Source organism: Mauremys mutica, chromosome 2 (assembly GCF_020497125.1).
Source record: "Mauremys mutica isolate MM-2020 ecotype Southern chromosome 2, ASM2049712v1, whole genome shotgun sequence".
Taxonomy (NCBI): Eukaryota; Metazoa; Chordata; order Testudines; family Geoemydidae; genus Mauremys; species Mauremys mutica.
The window spans coordinates 136965859-136984956 of NC_059073.1; the positions used below are offsets into that span (position 1 = coordinate 136965859).

A 19098-nucleotide genomic window follows, 5' to 3' on the forward strand; every position below is an offset into this window, starting at 1 on the left:
AATGACCTTTCCAGCTCTAAGAGATTGGTATATCTCCAATTATTTTATTTTTAAAAAAGAACCAGATAAATTCATGGAAGAAGGTCCATCAATGGCTATTAGCCAGGATGGGCAGAGATGGTGTCCCTATCCTCTGTTTGCCAGAAGCTGGGAATAAGCGACAGGGGATGGATCACTTGATGATTACCTGTTCTGTTCATTCCCTCTGGGGCACCTGGCACTGGCCACTGTCAGAAGACAGGATACTGGGCTAGATGGACCTTTGGTCTGATCCAGTAGGGCCATTCTTATATTCTTATGATCATCCATCCAACTCCATCCTTGGACAGTAATGATCAAAAGCTGTCTCTGTCCAAGGGGTGCCCAGTGGCCCACGTGAAATGAGTTTGCTGGGTCTTGGCCCAATTGGGCAGGCATCAGCATCCCCAAAACAATGATCAGTTAGTATGAATTAGTCCCCTTGGTTGGTAGCTTCAGCAGAGAGGCCATGGACTGAATGGGGCATTCAGAGGAAAGCACAGTGTGGTCTAGTGGATAGAGCATGTATTGGGAGTAGGGAGACCAGGGTGCTACCTAGCTTTCCCAGTGTCCCATCTCTGTGCATCAGTTTCCCCATCTGTAAAATGGGGTTAATTATACTGACTTCCTTTATAAAGCACTTAGAGATCTACTGATGAAAAATGCTACAGAAGAGGTAGATGATATTATTAGTGGTGGGTAGGAGTGTAGGGAGAAGCTTGCACTGCCTGCCTCTGCCCATGCTGTACCTGCTCTGTGCACAATCTCCAGGCTTGTCTTGCAAATTGTAGATAAGAAAGCTGAATATCCTTTGGGAGAAAACCCTGATCTGAGGGTCACAGCTAGAGCCCTAGTATAAAAGGCAGCCAGTCCTTACCTGTACTCCAGGAGGAAGGGATATGCAAGCAAAGTGGCAAGTTTTCTTTTCTTTTTATGCACTTAATGCTAATATTACGAGTGGGATAATAGTGCAAAGCATGATGGGTAATTGCATGCTAATTGCCAGTTAGTATCTTATTTAGCAGTGTTCTCTCTCTCTCTGTAGCTTGCCTAATTTGCAAAGGGAACTTGTGTGTGAATAGGATCTTTTCATATATAATTTAATAACAGATTCTGGCATAAAGAAGAATGACATCTACAGTAACACTTGCTGGAATAAAAATTTCATGAGCCATCGACCCTCATGCTCCCCTGCACAGGCTGCCCACCGGCCAGAGGTCAGGAGGGACCCTGCACTTTCACCCCTGCCTAGCATTGTACCGCACAGTTTGCCAGGGCGTGATGCAGACGTGCCAAGCCTCACTCATTCTGGATTAATTGCCAGGCAGCTTCTGAAGTGCCTTGCTCTTGTGGAGATGAATTTTGCAGCATCTTAGATGAGTAATTTAAAATATCTCACTGGTAACATCTATGAAATCACAGGCATTTAAACTGTCATGGCTTGGAAAGCTATGCATGACGAGTGAAGGTTTTATTTATTTTTTTACCACCCCTAAAGCATTTGGCATTTCTAATTGATAACAGACAGGACACCAGCCTAGATGGACCATTAGTGAGTCCCAGTACAGCTGGAGGCAGGATTCTGTGCTGGATAGTCTATCTCAATACAGATGGAGACCAAACTAGATTCAGATGGAGACCAAGAGAGAGGGCACTGGGCTCTCTCAGTGTAGATCGAGACAGGATACTGGTGCCATTGGGAGACCAAGCTAGATGCACCCATGTTCTAGTCAACGCAGCAGGAGACAGAATTCCAGACTAGACTGACTTCTGGACTGCTGTGAAGTAGTGACTTCCATGTTCTGAATCCAGAACCGCTTCCTGTTTTGTTTGTGTTCATTGCAAACTCTTTTCCTCTGATTTGCAGGCACTTTGTGCACAGATCCTCAAAGGTACTTAGGCACCTAATTCCCATGGAAGTAAGGTGCCTAAATACCTTCGGGAATCTGGGATTTTGTGCCCAGTTCCAAAAACACAGTGTTCACCAAACTCTGCAGACCTGACTGCAAGGTGAGTGGCCAGTCTGTGAGCAGCGTTCGAGTCATCTCAGGGCAGGTGGGGAGGAGGGGAATGGACCCATGGGCTGCAAGATCCTCTCCACCCTTACAGGCAGAAATACTGCAGTCTTCTGTAGTGATAATGCCAAGTAGGGTGGGCCATACTCCACAGTCCTTACTCAGGTAAAGTCAAGCACTGAGTAAGGACTGTAGGAATTAGCCTAGTAGAAACTCTTTTGTAAAGCTATTGTGCTTGGGGCCATTACTGTAGGATACGGTTGTGTTTTTTGTTATTGTAGTATTAATTACTGCTGAGCAGTGATATGCTCTTTGAAATTCTGTAATATTGTTTACTGGAGAATAGTGTAGCATTCATTTCTGTTGACCATTGTTCTGTTTTTTTAGTACTGTAGTATTAAATACTGTGGAGCAGCAGTGCTGGGTCTGTTTCTATGGCGTATACTACAGTATCAATTACTATGGAATAGTGTAGCAATTCTTTAAAGTAGAGTAGAATTCCTAGTTCATCCTGCAAGCTAGTCCTGCTGTGTCAAGACCCCATAATGTCATGGCTCAAAGCCAGAGCAAAATCACCCAAACATGGCCCTGTTAGTGTCAGACGGAGGTTGCTCTGATCTGGTTCACAAGATCAATAATGTCCCCTCAAGACTCCATCCATCCATCCCATTGCAATTGTGGTGAGTAGCAGCCAGTCCATTCCTCCTTAGTTGGTGTGTTCTATGGGGGCCTATTCATTCAGGGTCTTATACTGATTCCCATGTTTTGAGGCACCAGCAGGTGGGAGAGGGAGAAGCCAATTTGGCAACCCGTCATGAGTCTGCTCAGGAAGACCTTCACTACAGAGGCCCCCAAAGGAAACAGGGAAGCTATGTTAGCCACCCCAGGAGCACTCCAGCTGTACAGAGGGGCCTTCATGGGGGAATGCTACAGCAGTAACCCCAGAGGTTATTGAGCTGGAGGGTATCTTGAGGCCAGGCAGGAGGTCAGGTGGCAGAGTTAATTAACAGGACATGGTTGCTGGGATGGGGTGGGGACTCTACATTCACCATTGCAACCTCATCCGTTTTTAAACTTTTCTTCCTTTTGACCTTAGAAGACATTTCAGGCTCCGTTCAGTTGGGAGAGCTTCAGCAATGGACCAGTCACTGCAGCCATCCCCCCTCCAATTTCCCACTGCCACACGCACAGCCGTATATAAAAGCCCTCTCCTTGAAACTGGATCACCTCCCTGGTGCACCCACACACACACACCCAGCTGTCCCGAGACGCCAATGCAAGCAGCAGGCTGGGCTGCACACAGGTTGTTAGTTTATTGATACACACTGTCAGCACAGCACAGGTTTGTAAGGGGTTTTCTTTACAGCGTGCATCATACACAGAGACTGGAAAAGCACCACATCAGGCCAGGGATGATGTGGACACTGCCACACAAGCGCCATGCTGTGGTTCTCAGCCACATGTGGGGCACAGAGGGCAAAGGGGGATGGAGTCTCTCAGAACAGACACAGCCCCCTCTGGCTCCCACCCTGATGCTGCAGAAAGGGAAACCTAGCCTGCGTCATCTTTAAAGAGACGACAAGAAGCTCCCAAGAAGAGATCCGCTCCCCCCTTATGGACACCCTCCTAGCCAGATTCTGATTCTCCCCTCCTGGTCTCATGGGGGCACCTACGTCAGTCTAAGTTCAATCAACCTCCTGCTCCAAAGTGTGCTTACACCAGCCTCAACTTCCTGACTGTCACACGCATTGGCCAATGGGCAATTTACAACCCTCTTACACAACACCTCTGAATTGGGCCCACTGATTCAATGAGTTCACAGTCAGCTGTGCCACACATCTCCTCCGGTCTCTAGAGAAACTGTCAATCCCACTCACCACTTCCCCCATCCAGCTGTCTCTAGGAAAGGCCGATTGTCACCAACCCCCTCCTCCTTCTGTCTCCAGGGAAGACTCTCCGGGTATGTCTACACTGCAATAAAAAAAACCCATGGCATTGGGTCTCGGAGCCCAGGTCAGCTGACTTGGGCTCAGGCTGCAGGGCTAAAAATTGCAGTGGAGATGTTCCAGCTCGGGCTGGAGCCCAGGCTCTAAGACCCAAACCCCTCATAAGCCTGGGTGAGCTTGAACGTCTATATTGCAATTTTATAACTCCACCGTCTGAGCCCCACGAGCCTGTGGCAGCTGACCCAGGCCAGCCATAGCTGTGCAGTGGATCTTTCATCGCACTGTGAACACACCCTTAGTCACCACCACCCTCCTCCGCCTGTCCCCGGGGAAGGCTGACTGTCACACCTACCACGCCCTGCCTGCACTCATTTCCCATATATTATCTCAAGTCTCACATTGCCACGAGCAATGAAACATAAGTCACATGGTGCTGCAAATCCTGTGGCCTTTGCTGGAGTGATCTATCAACATTACTGCTTGGAAAAGCTTCCGAGACTGCAGCAGCCTTTGGGACCTCTGTGTCAGTATCAGCGCACAGGTCAGAGACCAGCCAGGAAACTGTGCACTGCCTGTGGGCATCAGCAGCCTCTGCACAAGCCACGTCCCAATGGACAAGTGGGGGTTTTTCAGTTGGCATGGCTGGATTTCGCAGTATAAGGGGAAATCAAAAGCTAGTGTAAAAAAAGCCAAGGTCCTTATCACTTCCTGGCTGCAGCACTAACAGCACAACATTGCGACAGCACACAGCAAACACTGCACAGCCGGATGCTCAAGCATCCCAAATGCCACTAAGAATTAAAACACTACTGTGCTCACCAGAGCAGGGCCTCCCTTCCCGGAGCAATGGCCAGCGCTTGAAATTTCCCTCCCCTTTTAAGGGTGACTGCTTGATAATGAACGCCCTGCTCTATTTCTCTGGGCAACTGGGGACATGCCGGGTCTAGAATATGACTGCTCACCAGGAAACTATAGGATCTTTATCTGCTGCTAGTGGCCGGTCTGCATCAAATCTGTTTGTGAATCTACTACCTCTGCTGCTAGCAGGGGGACTTGCTCCTTTAACTCACACAGTAGCAGCTCGGGCTTTTAAAGCTGAAGGTTCCTGAGTTCAAACCCCCAGCTGGTGAATAGGATGGGAATCAGAATTTTGGGACGTCGAACATCTTCCAGCTGTTGGTACCAGAGTCCTTAGTTCATTTGATTGGACCTGCTGCTTTGGATGCCCACAAGCTCCTCTGTGGGTCTTATCTGATTTCCAGATGCCAAAAAACCTCTCCACACAGAATATCTCTGTTGCCTCTGTCCTTCAGGCCCTGGCCCCAGTCTGCAGCAGGGCGTGGTGAAAGGGCAGACTCTGCATCTCTCTTCCAATTTAGGAAATGCCCCCTCATGCTGTCCTCTCTCAGGGCCAAGGGCAGCTCACAGGCATGGCTGGAAGGCTGACGGGCACCTCACGCCACATGTTCAAGCAGTCTGGGCGCCGGCAGACTCCCCTGGAAAGCTAAAGTTTTCACATAGCACAGAAAGCCCAGCACTATTTATAAAGAGGAGGGAGCGAGGCTCAGCCTTGGGAGGAGGTGGCTGGTGTGGGGAGCAGGGCAGGCCTGGGGCAGGAGTTTGAGGAAGTTCTGCTTGGCTCAGGCTGCCTCAAGTGATGGACAAGTTAGGCTGAAGCAAGGATGGGGCTCTGCTGTGAATGCCTTGGGATCTAGCCAAGCCTTTCTTCTCCCATCACCTGGAGAAAAAAGCAGCCCTCAAGACCGCTTTTGGGGCAACACATCAAAGGCCGTAGCATGGCAAGCAGATCATGCCCGAGGGACATGGTAGCAGCAAGGAGACCCAGCACTCCAATCAGCCTGGTTCCATGGTGCACAGTGGTGGGAGGCCAGGAGAGAGCCGTGCTTGGAGGTGGGAGTGGGCAAGGGGGACAAAAGGAAGAGAGGGTGAAATTGTTCCTCACCCCAGAAGCTGGCAGGTCACTCCAGGACGTGGCTGAAGTCACAAGCAGGGAGGCTGCATTCCTCCCCGCACCCAGCCGGGGCGGGAGGAGACCTCCTGGGCAGGGCTAGGCTCCACCTGAGACTGGGGAGCAGGTACATTCATGCTACAGCCACCCCCGGGAATTCCAACACAACCCAGGAGTGCCACGGGGCCTGTCGGGACCTGCAATGGGGCCGCTCGCCCAGCCCACACGGCGCTTAACCAGGTAAATAAAGGCGGTGAAGCAAGAAGTTCCAGGACAGCCTGGGGCTGAGACAGAGCCCGGATGGAGGGAGCTGAGGGTGAGGTAGCTGCATGCTCTTTCCTGAGCCTGCCAAGCCTCCAATAGCTGAGAGGCCCCACCAGGAGAAAACAGCAGGCTCTGGTTTCACAGCTGGCCATCTAAGCTAAGACCCACACCTGGGCTAGGTGGTTAAGCGCATGCTGGGTTCACAAGCCACCCCCCCCCCAGTGCAAATCTATCTCCCTGGGCTAGGAGGCTGGCTCCCAGCTGCAGTGGGACATACCCTTCAGGGCTCCCCAGGTGGGAATCAGGTGGCAGGTGAAGATCTAGCCCACCTGGGCAAGGTAGGAGTTGACTGAGCGCTTAGCAAAGGGTAGGGTTGGAGAGAGTAGCAGAAAGGTAGGGGCTTATTGAATTGACAGGGTGAGAGAGGGCTGAAGAGGCAGATCTAGGAGAAGGGGAGCTCATATCAGAGAGGGAAGAGCTCCAGGTTCCCCTGATGATAACATTTCCAAATTAACCCAAAGCTCCTGTTCTTTCCAACTTGAAAATGGCAATGAATGGGCAGCTTGGTTCCGAGGGGGCTGGAGCTCCCACTCTCCAGTGGGGCAAGTGCAGAAGGGGGCGGGTCTTTCCACCTTGGCTTGAATCAGATTAGCAGCCAGCTCAGGTGTTTCCCTTCTCATACTGACCAGGGTTTGTCTGCAGGAGTCAATGGAGGCCAAGATCCCATTTGAGCAGCACCGGAGGTCCTCTCCCACTATGGCCGGGATCCTGCCAAGTCCAAATTGACATTGGACAGCAAGGCATGCGCAGAGAGATTGGAAATCCACAGTCCACGCTCACTCCAGCCACAAGTCCCATCCAGGTCCCAGTTTCCACCCCTGCCCCCATCCCAGACCACGTCCATTGCAGAAAGCCTCAGGTTAGTCCAGTCCTGCTTCATGCATGCCTCCCCACACACGCATCCCCTCCAGCTCCCCCCTCAAGTCACTAGCGCCCCACGCTGATGTTGCACGTCTTGCAGCTGGGGTCCTTTTTGGCATCAGCGGTGGAGAGACTCATGAGTTGGTGGCCGCTGATCTCTCCCAGCACGCCCAGGCTGAGGTCGACGGGCTCAGTGTATATCACCTCCAGGATGATGTCCTGGGCATGGTGATAGACTAGCTCGCCGTCCTCCATGCAGCAGGTCAGGAATTTGTTGCAGGAAATGTCCAGCTGGGGCAGGCGCTCCCGGCAGAAGTGGTCTCCCGGGGAGCCCTTAGGAGCCAGCACCAGGACGACGTAGTGGTAGGCGGTGTACATGCAGTAGAAGTCCGCAAAGTAGAGGTTGGTGTTGGGGCTGAAGAGGCGCTGGGCGGGGATCTGGAAGCGGTAGCGGCCGTAGGGCGAGTCCTGGGGGGGCTGGCCTGTGTTGAACTCGGTGTTGCAGCTGAAGAAGATCCCGTGCAGCATGCCACTGGTGGGTGAGCCATGGCTCCCACTGTTGTCCTTCAGAGAGGGCTTCATCATGTTCCCACAATGCATCCTGAGAGGCAGGGAGAGAGAGAGTGAGCTTCAGACTGTCAGCCCAGTGGAGGGGGCATGGCTCTTGTGCTCCATCGGCCGCACTAGAGACTAACCGCTCCTCGGGGTTACCCCAGCACGCCCCCACTGAAATTCGGGTTTGGATACTATTTGCTGGTGTGGGTATACCACAAGCTAGTGTTTGTGGACTAGTGGTTAGAGCAGGGGATGGGATTGGAGCCAGGATTCCTGGGTTCTATTCCCAGCTTTGAGAGAGGGGTGGGGTCTATGGGTTAAAACAGAAGACTATGCATCAGGACTCCAGGGTTCTATTCCCAGCTCGGGGAGTGTGCTTGAAATTGGTTTTACTTTTGAGCGAGTGCAGATAGGTCTGGGACAGGACAGGGTCAGAGGGGAGACCAGCCTTGCAGCCCCAGCTCTGTGTTCTTTGTGCCTCCTCATTCTAAGTCAGGAAAACTCCTGGAGATCGTGCTTCTTCCCCCCAGACCCCCTGCATTTGCTAGGCTGGGTGTGTGTTCCGGCCCTGCTAGGGGAGCCGGGAGGAGAGTAGGGGGTGTTACCTGACATGCTGGAAATATTCCTTGTGCTGGTTCCTATAGAAGACAGAGAATCTGAGCATCCTGCCCGCAATGAGCTCAGCCTTCTCCTGCAGCTGGGCCAGGTGCTCCTTAGCATAGTCTGCAAGGGGGAGGGAGACATTGGCCATCACCTACATCAATGCAGCCAGCTCCCCTCCTACCCACCCCTCTGCAACCTGCTGGGCTCCTCCCCAGCAGCTCAGCCTGGCTCCCCCTCCACACCACAGCCAGCTGGATCCCCCTCTACACCGGAGGCAACCAGACAGCTCCCCTGCCCCATTCCCATCTTTCTGCCTCTCTCCTATGGCTGCAGCCAGCTCCCCCCCCCCCCTTTGTTTATTCCTTCCCCTGCCTTTACAACCGGTTCCCACCCTTTCCCCTAGCTGGCAGCAGCCAGCTCCTCCCTCCCTTTGCTTCCCCCTCAGGGTGCGACTAGCTCCCACACCCTAAGCCTCCCACTCTTCCACTGTTGCTCCACAAGACAGGGGGTTTTGCTAGCTCTCCCCCCAGCCTCTGTCAGCCTCTGTTCTGCCTCAGAGTCAGCAGCTCTTGTTTTTCTTTATATGCCTTTAGCACAGGATGCTCCCTCCCCTCTTGGGCTGCCCTGCATCCATCCCCCTCTTCTGTCCCCTTTCCCCTCAGCCTTTCCCCAGAACACCCACAGCCTGCAAATAGGCTCCTGCCCCAGGGGCAGGGGGTCTCCGTGGATAGCAGCACCATTACCCCAAGGCGCTGAGAGGACCGGGGATTGTTGGGGAACAGAGAGCTCCCTGGTCAATTTGGGAGGGGGGCCAGGCAGGGGCACACACAAAGCCTTCCTCTGCTGTTTGTCACTATGGAATTGGGGGGGGGGTCAGTGGAAAGTCTGGGGGGGGGCTCCAACCTGTCTGAAAGCAAAGCAGGGGAGCAACGATCCCCCCTCTGCCCCCACCCCAGCTAATGCAGGAGAAAGGAAATCTATTTGCGGGTATTGTGCTGGTGGCAGCCAGTCTGTGCCAGCCCCCTCAGACTTGGCAGCAGGCCCATTAGGGAGCAGTCCCTGGCTAATGAGAAATGGCTGCACAAAGAGGCTAGAGCCCCAGGGGGGCAACCCATGGGCAGCTCAGTTCTCGTTTAATATTCAAGCAGCATGAACTCCCCACACCTTGCATAAGCAGTATGACATGCCAGAGTTCCCCCCCCCCCCCACCCCGCCCCCCGAGCAGATCTGATATGGGTCCACAGTGAGCTCAACTCTGAGAACCAATTCCCTTCTGTGGTGCAGCAGGCTGGAGATTCCCTTCCGAGGATGGGCCACAGGGGCTCATCACAGTCTGTGCCAGCTGGGCACGGACCATGTGGCTGAGGTTCCGCTACCAGCTATTGCTCTTGACTCATCAGGGTACACTCACCCCCTGTGCAGAACTCCACGGTCTCGCTCCAGCCAGACACCAGGTACTCCCCATCACTCTGCTTCACCGCTGTCTGCACGGCCACGCTGTATTCTGTCCTGGGGCTCAGGAACCAGTGGCCCCTCACAGTCATGGGCAGTGGGACTGCCTTGGCGACCAGCTTGGTGGGCACATCCTGTTCAAGGGGAAGAGCCATGCCACACGTGCAAAAATAAACCAGGCTTGGGATCGAAGCAGTGTGGCTAGTGATTTCCCACCGCACCAAAGCCTCCTCCCACGAGCAGCATGACACCTGGGCCCTGGGAAATACAGCACCCATCCAGGCATAGCCTCAGAGCATTGCACAAGGCTGATCTGGCAAGACCCTCCAGCAGCTCCCCTGAACTGGACGTGCATGCCTGTAAAGGAGTCCGTGCCTGCCCATGATGAACAAAGAGGCAGGTCATGGAGACCTTGAGAAAACCCTTCTTAAAAACAATCCTAGTCTATTACAAGGACAACTGCTTGGCTCCACAATCTGCTGTACAGTAAGCTGCATGACCTACTGGCGTGGAAAACTGTTGGGTGTATTACTACAGTGGCCACTACTCTAAAACAACTCTCACTACTACTATGTTGCTCTTATATAGCATAGACTGACCGAGAATGCTGCCAAATTCACTATAATAGAATACCACTGCTTTCTAGCATCACCATAGCACTCATTACTGCAGTACACTGCAGAGTAGTACTCTTACTAATATCTGTTACTGTAGTATTTGGTGCCATAGTATCTACTGAAGTGGAATACTGTCATATCTGTTACTGCAGAGTATTATAATATTCATTAGCATGGTATTATCTGTGGAATACTCTGGTACTTGTTATTGCTGAATAATTTATTACCATGGTATTTACTGTTGTAGTACCTGTTACTGCAGAATATGTAGTATCTATTGACATGATACTCACTGCAGTGAAATACTGCAGTACTTGATATTGCAGAACATTGTTGTCATTATTGCCATGGCATTCATTTCTGCGTAACACTGTAGTAATTATTGCCATAGCATTCATCACTGTGGAATACTGCAGTGTGCATTAACATAGTATTCAGTCCTATGGAACACTAATTCTTTTTCTGTTTGAGCAATGTCTGAGATGTGCCTTCTGTGTTGCACCACTAAGGCACCAATATACCTCCCACCCCACCCAGCAAGGGTTGTGCCCAACTCCTCTTGCATGCAAGATGGGCAAAGAAATCTAACAGAGCCCTGGAAACAGCCAAACAAGCTCTGAGGTGTCCTGAAAACCTTTGTTTTAAGGAATAAATTGCCGTGTCAGTAGGCCACAAAAGCATCAGTGCAGCGCAGTGCTGTTTCTGTGGCAACGGCAAATGCTGAAGAGTCAAGAGACATGGGGGAAAAAGAAGCTTATTATTGGGAAGGGGAAAAAAATATTTAACATTAAATAGCATCACCGTGGTAACCATCCTGCTAAAAGGATCGTGAATTAGTGACTCCATTCCAGAGGGAGAAGGAAGAGTGAGTAATTCATTCCACGTCTCCTCTAGTTATGTGTTGGAGGGTACGTTTATCACTCCTTTCCATGCTGATTTGAGGGGTACAGCTGCCTCCTCACCCATCCCCATACTGGTTCACGGGAGCAGGCCTCAAGTCTCCCATGGCTCACTGCTGCTCTGGCCCCCTGGCATCAAATCTCCCAGGCAAAACCTTTTAACTCAGGGGTCGGCAACCTTTCAGAAGTGGTGTGCCGAGTCTTCATTTATTCACTCTAATTGAAGGTTTCGCGTGCCAGTAATACATTTTAACGTTTTTATAAGGTCTCTTTCCATAAGTCTATATTATATAACTAAACTATTGTTGTATGTAAAGTAAATAAGGTTTTTTAAATGTTTAAGAACCTTCATTTAAAATTAAATTAAAATGCAGAGCCCCCTAGACCGGTGGCCAGGACCTGGGCAGTGTGAGTGCCACTGAAAATCAGCTCGTGTGCCGCCTTTGGCACGCGTGCCATAAGTTGCCTACCCCTGTTTTAACTTCACAGCAGAGTTGGGTGGGGAAAGGAGGCTCTTTTTCTATTGAAGCCTGGCTCAGGCATCTTGGGCTGGTGACACTAGTGGGCTGAGAGTCTGAGGGGCTGAGATCCAAATCCTCCTCCCACTGAAGGATTTTGATATTAGTGGGACCAGGCTTTGAACCAGCACCAGGCACAGCGCCCCGCCCTATGCTGTCCCCATCCATGAACCCAGTCCCTACCCCGAACAGACCCCTTCCATGCTCCTTAGGACATGCACCCCTTGGGTCCTTCACTGGAGCTGCCAGCAAAGGGAACCAGTTTGGAGGCATCTGGGATGTAGATACACAGCTGTGCCGCGAGGAAGAGATGGCAGCTGATGGCTACATGGGGAGTGACTCAGCACTGGGCTGAGTACTTGGAGAACAATCGTTGGCTGAGGGTGGCCACGAGCATCCAGTCGCTGCCCACGTTCCCCCCCGCCCCCGCCCCTTGCTCACCCTGTGTTTGAATTTGTTGGAGTTCTTGTTCTCCTTCTTGTTCAGGTCGATGAAGTAGTGGGTGACTCTCTCCAGGTCTCCCCCGTCCATGGCCCAGGAGATCCGGAACGAGTCACACGTGATGTTGTTGATCTCGATGCTGCGGGGGGTGGAGAGCAGCTCCATGGTCCAACCCGCCTGGCTCCTACGGCACAGTGAGGGGATCAGTACGGTGATGGGCAATGAAGGGGTAGAGGCCATAAAACCAATTGGCCTCACAACCAGATCCAGAGACCATTAGAGTCAATGGACAGACTTCCCTTCACCAGAGTGGGTTTAGCCTCCAGCCCACAGCGTGGCCCCAGGGCCAGGGGCGGCTCGAGACATTTTGCCGCCCCAAGCACGGGGGCATGCTGCGGGGGGCGCTCTGCTCGTCGCCGGTCCCGCGGCTCCGGTGGACCTCCCGCAGGCATGCCTGTGGAGGGTCCGCTGGTCCACCGGAGCCACGGGACCAGTGGACCCTCCGCAGGCATGCCGCCAAAGGCTGCCTGCCTGCCGCCCTCCTGGCGACCGGCAGAGCGCCCCCCGCGGCATGCCGCCCCAAGCACGCGCTTGGCATGCTGGGGTCTGGAGCCGCCCCTGCCCAGGGCAGAACCCCCTGCCCACCATGGGACTCCATTGCAGCTTCTCATCCCCGATGTGAGAATTTGGGGGTGCTCTGAGGCAGCCCCTCTGCCAGCACTGGAGAGAGAGTACTCTATGGAAGTGTATGTTTACACAGCTATCTGGATGCACATGCAGCTTCTGTGGGCACAGCTCTGCCGACGAATGCTGGCTCTAAATGAAGAGAGGAGGGAGAGAGCTGTGACTTGGGAGGCATAGGTGCTCACATGGCTAGGAGACCAACCTGAGCACGGACCAATTATAGAGGAAGGCTGATCTTGTTGTCAATGCACTGGCCCATGACTTGGAGGGGACCTGGATTCCATTCCTGAACTCCCTTGGTGCTTTACATATGTCAGATTTCCAAAAGGACTGTGCTGTGTGTGTGTGCCCCTGATAGGCACCAGATGGCCAGCTCACGCCGTGTTGAGCGCTATGGAAAAATCTGGCCCCAGCTGTGGGTGATGAGCCCTTGAAAAACTGACCCCCTCACCGCTCTGTGCTTCAGTTCCCGCACTGTAAAAGGGAGGCCACTGACACTTCCTTGGCGGGCCTCATCTATCTAAGGTGTGAGCTCTTTGGGGCAGGGACTGTCTCTGATCCTGTGGCTGTGCAGGGCCCAGCATGATGGGCATCCATCTCGGTTAGAGCTACTGGAATATAAATAATAACATGGAGAATAGCCCTTCCCAAAGAGCTGTAACTCAGGCAGTGATTCCCCAGCTTCTGTCATTCTCTCACTTCCTTTCCCCATGTATGTGCCCCTCTCATTGGAGCACTAATTAATTCCATCTGAATCCATGGTGCCAGCTGAAGAGCGGGTGTCAGCCCACACGGAGGTTTGACAGAGCAGCTGGCACCTTGCAGGTGTTGGTGCCAGCAAGTATCTCGCAAGCCTTGAACAGGACAGATTCGGAGCAGATGGTGCTGGGGAGGGAAGGGGCTCTGGGCCAATAGGCGCAAAAGGGGGAGGGATTTGAGGAGTTTTTTTTGTTTTGAAAGGAGAGCAATTGCAGGCAGGGAAGGGTAAGGGTGTGCATGCCAGGAGCTAGAGAAAATGTGAGAATGCCAAGAGAGGGGTTCGGGGTGGTGTCTGGGTAACCCGCAGTTTTAACATCCCCTTTGTCATTTCAGGCACTGCTTTGCACTGTGCTTAAAGCAGCTTGATTGCCGTCATTGTACAGAGGGTAGGGTGGAATGGCAGATAGCCATATACTGCAGTTACAGTGAAAGAGGGGGTTTATTGTACACACATGCAGGGTGTTGTGCCTGGATCAGGCAAGGGAAAGTGAACAGCATATGCGGGGCGTGCAAGGTGCATGTATGTGCAAAGAATGGGTGTGAACTGGGTGGAGACACTGTCATTAAGGTGTGTTTTGGTTGTGTAGGTGGTATGTTTGTAACATGCATAAAAGTACATACAGTGTGTGAGCAGAGGTAACGGGTCACATGACATCTGCATGTGTTGCATATGTGTGCAGTGGGCAGAACCCCTGGGTACATGTGGCATGGATGTATTGGGTGTGTTCATACAACATAAGTGTGCGCTCCATGTGTAAAAAGGGGAGCTGGTGAATTGGTAACATAGGCAGATTCACTCTGGGTACAAGCCCTGCATGAAGCCCGCTAATGAAGTGGGTTCTGCTATGTATTACTAGCTTCTGATGGCAGCCAATAGGCAGCTTTGGGGTGTACATGGAACCTGAGCGGTACATGAGCAGAATTTCACCCAGCATTCGGCATGAGTGCAAACAGAGCAGATTTCCAAACGCACTCAGCACTGAGCAGCTCCCATGGTAATCCTGGGAGCCCAGTTTTCAGAAAAAGCCCAGCACCCAACATCTGCTTAGCATGCTGAGCTCTGGACCAACACGTGGTGTCTGGAGTGGTTGCACGACATTATTTCTTCCACGCCTCTTTCATTTGCAGTGAACCCAAGTCTGTGACCTTCATGGATGTCAGCAGCTTTGATGTAGGGATTATTTAAGACGCAAAAGGCAAGAGAGCCTAGGACTGGCCTGAAGCTGCAGTTCCTTGTAGCATTATGAGGCCCGAGAGGAGTTTTTTCTATAAGGAGGAGCTAGGCATGAGACTCTAAGCTCAAACACAGAGGTATAAATCAGGAGAGATTTCACTTCCATCCGCTCGGCACGGGGCGGGAGGGAGGAGATGAGATGTGACTTGGAGAGGCAGGCATGGGTGCTCTTCTGCTGCAGCGCTCCCTGGGCAGAGGGGAAGGAGCCCTGCCAAGAAGCCACCTTTATAATCTGGGTGTTTCTCTTTAAAGGGATGGCACTATGTTTGCTTAATGTGGGGTGGGAAGGAGGGAGGGCAGAAGAAAAACAACAATGTAGGACTTAGAGTTGGGGAAATGTATAATTACATGTCAATGTTCTCCCGCACCAGCTCTTTGTGCTACAGGGAAAGCTGCTTTTATGCCCAAGGCCCAGCCAGCACTGAGGCCTCTGGGCTTGATTCTGGATTCTATCCTGCCACTGATTTGTTGTTTGATTTTAGGCAAGTCACTTCCCCCATCTGGCTCTGTGCCTCACTTTCCTCATCTGAACAGTGAATAGTTGCTACTGCTCTGTTTCATGGGGGCATGGAGACTCTGCCCATTGATATTTGTAAAGTGCTTTGAGATTGATCCTCAGATGAAAGGGAACAGAGGTATTATTGGCTGAGCAGGTTGGGCACACCTATGGGCAGACTGAGTTGGCCCTGGTGAGTTTTACATTCGCTTCACTTTGCTCTGGCTTCTTTGGAAACAACTGTGCAATCAGTTTCAAAGGGTGAGGCTTTTATCTGGAGAGAACAGGTCTGAGCACCTGTGCTCCCCTGGGGAGGGGCACTGGGTGAATCACTAGCAGCTAAAAAGCCTAATTCACCTTCCCTGTGCTGTTAGCCAAGTAGGTTGGGGCCTGGTCAGTGCTTGGATGGGACAGCTGCTGAGTGAACAAAAGTGGTGCTGGCAAGTCGGCATAGGATGTTTGGAGTCAGTATTGAAAAGCTGCTTTCCGATGAGATGTAAAATCAAGCTCTAACTAAGCTGCTGTGGTCATTAAAGATCCCTTGGTGTTTCTTCCATTAGCAAGACCAGCATCTACTCTCCCAGGGATGCTACGCGGCCTTTAGAAGGACAGATTTGCAAATGTCTCTCTTTTCTCTTCCCCCGCTCCATCTCTCCCCTCCTCCCACCCCCTGCTCTCTCACATGGGCACAGGCTCCTGCAGCAGGATCAGTTTGTTTCATGTCAAATTTTCCTAATTGTCTTTCTTCTCTTCCCCCCTGCCGTGATGGCTCCTTTGTGTTTGGGAAGCAGGTGCTTTTATTTATAGCTGCCACATGAACAGCCCACACCTTCGTGCTGTGTTGCGATTTCTCAGAATTCAGCACATCAGAATTTAACCCTGCAATGACTCAATATATCCAACCATAGGGACGGTAGTTGTTGCATAGCAATAGGCGCTAGCTGAGGGGGGAAAGGCTGTTACCTGAGTGAGGCACATTTTAGAGGGCCAGTGCCACAGTTAACAAGGACCTGAGTGGGGCTGCTTTTGTTTGCTTATAACTGCATGCAACAAAACCAAATGGCTACAAACTCTTTTTTAATATGGGGGGGAAAGGAGAAAAGGAGATGAATCCTGGCATCAGCTTAGCACATATGAGCAAACCTACAATAACAACCAACTCGTGTGCAAAGCAGCTCAAGAATAACAACCAACCAGTGTGCACAGCTCATGAGCAACCCAACAATAATAATCAGCTCGTATGTAAAGCAATTTGAGAATAACAACCAACCAGTGAGCACAGCACTTGCGAAGAACCCTACAATGACAACCAACCAGTATGCACATCTCATGAGCAACCCTGCAATAACAACCAAATGTGCACAGCACTTGTGAAGAACCCTACAGTTACAACCAACCAGAGTGCACAGCCCAAGAGCAAATCTACAATAACAACCAACCAACATACACCGCACATGTGAGCAACCCTACAATAATAACCTGCCAGTATGCATAGCCCTGGTGAGCAGCCCCAGTGTGTGCCTGCACAACTACCAAACCATCCTGAACATGGGTGGGAGCAATCGGGTGACAGGAGGGGCATCCTGAGCCCACTGTGGACGTGGTGCTGTTAGTGACTGAGTGGGAGATAATCCCCAACCCCAAATCTCTATTGGCTGCATTCCCCTGCCAACCACCGTGCTATGGGCAGAAAGTTCTGAAAGCCACAGCTCTACATGGGTGGGAGCCCAATCAGTGTGAAGCACCTGCTGATAAATAGCCAGCGGCTGCTACTGGTCTCAGCTGTGCTGTTTGCTCAGAGACCGATCCTTGGGGATCTGGCCGGGCCATTAACACTGTCCTTTAAATCAGCTGCAGTCCAACCTGCCAGCAGGCTGGCTGGTTTAATGAACAGAGCTGTGTCTTGTGACTGTGGCTGAGGGCCTGATGCAAGGTTCCAGGGAGCAATTCATTGGCCCCCTTCCAGCTCTGCTCGGCTCCAGCATGGGTCCCATCCGCTCAGCACCCCCAAACAATACCAGTATTTTTCCTTTCTCTATTGACTTTTTCCTCCCTTCCCTCGAGTGAATTTAGCTCTGGTGAAATGTGCCGGGCTGGCAGCACTGAGGAGGAGCAAGGCCCTCTGGCTTCAGGTCTAATGCTCATCCCTCTCTGGAGCCAGAGGGGAATCCAGCCTCCATGCCACGTTCTGTCTTTGCCTCCCTGCTGAGGCTGCTGGCAAAGGAAGGGGAGATAGTTGTGGTGGTCAGTGGGTTGATAATAGCCACCGCTGTCCACCGAGAACGCTGTACAAATTCACAGATCCAGTGCGCTGATGCCATTTTCCTCCAGCGCCTCCGGCTGGGAGAGGCTTATCTCTCTGCAGCATGATACGGTCCGAGGAGAGGAGGTTCTTTGTGCAAGCTCAGCTCTTCCTTTGAAGCAGCTGCAGCAGATAGGCTAAAAGCTCAGCCCTTCGGCCCCGTCTGGTTCAGGGTGGCAGAGGATGCAGGAGGAAGAACTTGGGGAGAAATTGCTCCAGAGTGGTATTTCTCAGCCTGGCTGTTCTTCCTCTGGTATCTGGAGGGAGGAGGGCAGAGGCATGGCAGCCAGAAGCAAGGGGTGAAGGAGGGATCAAACTTTGTAGCCCCTTGGTGTGTCTGCTTCTGCTCCCTGCACACCCTGTTCTTAGGGGGAAAGCACTGCTAGGAATCCAAACAGAGCGGGAGGCAGACTGGGTTCGGCTTGGTGCCTGGAGCTTAGGAGCAGATGGAGAGAAAGAGAGCGGGAGGTGGAGGGGACAAAGGAGGGAATGGGGATGGGGAACAGATCCTGGACTGCCCCATGTGCCCTGCTGATGCACTTGGGTGGAGCTTGGCCGATGCACCTTTCAGAGCAGACCAGGCCCCTGCCCCAAAGCACTTACAGCCCAATAATGGGCGGACAGCGAGGCTGGCTGGATGAATGAGCTGAAGTGAAATGTGCCTATGTACCGCTATGCAGGGAGGCCGTCAGCGCCCGGCTAACCCGGAGACCCATCTCACCACTGAGCGGGGCTTAGCAAAGCATAAAATACTGTCAGGAGCGAGTGCTTGCTGCTCTCCTTTTGAAAGTGCTCCACAGGGATCTGGATGCCCTGAAGCCCCACGCACCATTGGAAGTCACTCAGCCAGCATTTCCAGTATGGGCCCTGACCTGCACTGAATGTACAAGCAGCTCTCACTGCGGAGCATGAGACTGCACAGTGAGGGCCATGGGGTAGTGAACTGTGTGATTCCTATGTACCCTTAGCAGGGTCATCCCTGGGTTCCCCAGCAGTAACACAGCACGGTCCAGAAGTCCAATGAGGAACCCTGACATGGTGCATCTAGAGAAGCTATGTTTTGGAAGGGAAAAGATACACACACACACACACACAGGTCTCATCATGCAGGGGTACCACCAAACAAAGTCCAATCTGCAGCCCTATGGTCAAATTTGGTTCAATGTGTACATTTGTTTTTATTACGCAGACCTTGGCAACGGGTATTAATGAGGGGGTTTGGATGGCCAGATCAGATCAGTCTCTGGCAGCAATTGGCATAATGTTCCAATCCATTTTTAGCTCCAATTAATAAGTGGCGTTTGAAGAATGCATAGCAGGCTGTTCAGCTAGTCTGATGCACATGCGCTCATGCAAAGTTAGTCATAAATGCATGCAGATCTCCCACGCATGCAGAGGCGTGAAG

General features: G+C 52.0%; 1 protein-coding gene across 6 annotated transcripts in view; it reads right to left on the minus strand.

Moving 5' to 3' along the window:
• Positions 1-1769: 1769 nt before the first annotated feature.
• The window catches only part of LOC123365196 (phytanoyl-CoA 2-hydroxylase interacting protein), a 50475-nt gene continuing 33146 nt past the window's right edge, over positions 1770-19098 (minus strand). For all 6 annotated transcript variants that reach the window (XM_045007887.1, XM_045007888.1, XM_045007889.1 and 3 more), the window contains 4 exons: positions 12219-12402; positions 9703-9877; positions 8294-8411; positions 1770-7734 (listed from right to left, as the gene is read on the minus strand). In XM_045007887.1, coding sequence (XP_044863822.1) covers positions 7200-7734; positions 8294-8411; positions 9703-9877; positions 12219-12383 — 993 coding nt within the window. In that variant the 5' untranslated portion in view covers positions 12384-12402 and the 3' untranslated portion in view covers positions 1770-7199. The remainder of the gene's footprint in view (positions 7735-8293; positions 8412-9702; positions 9878-12218; positions 12403-19098) is intronic.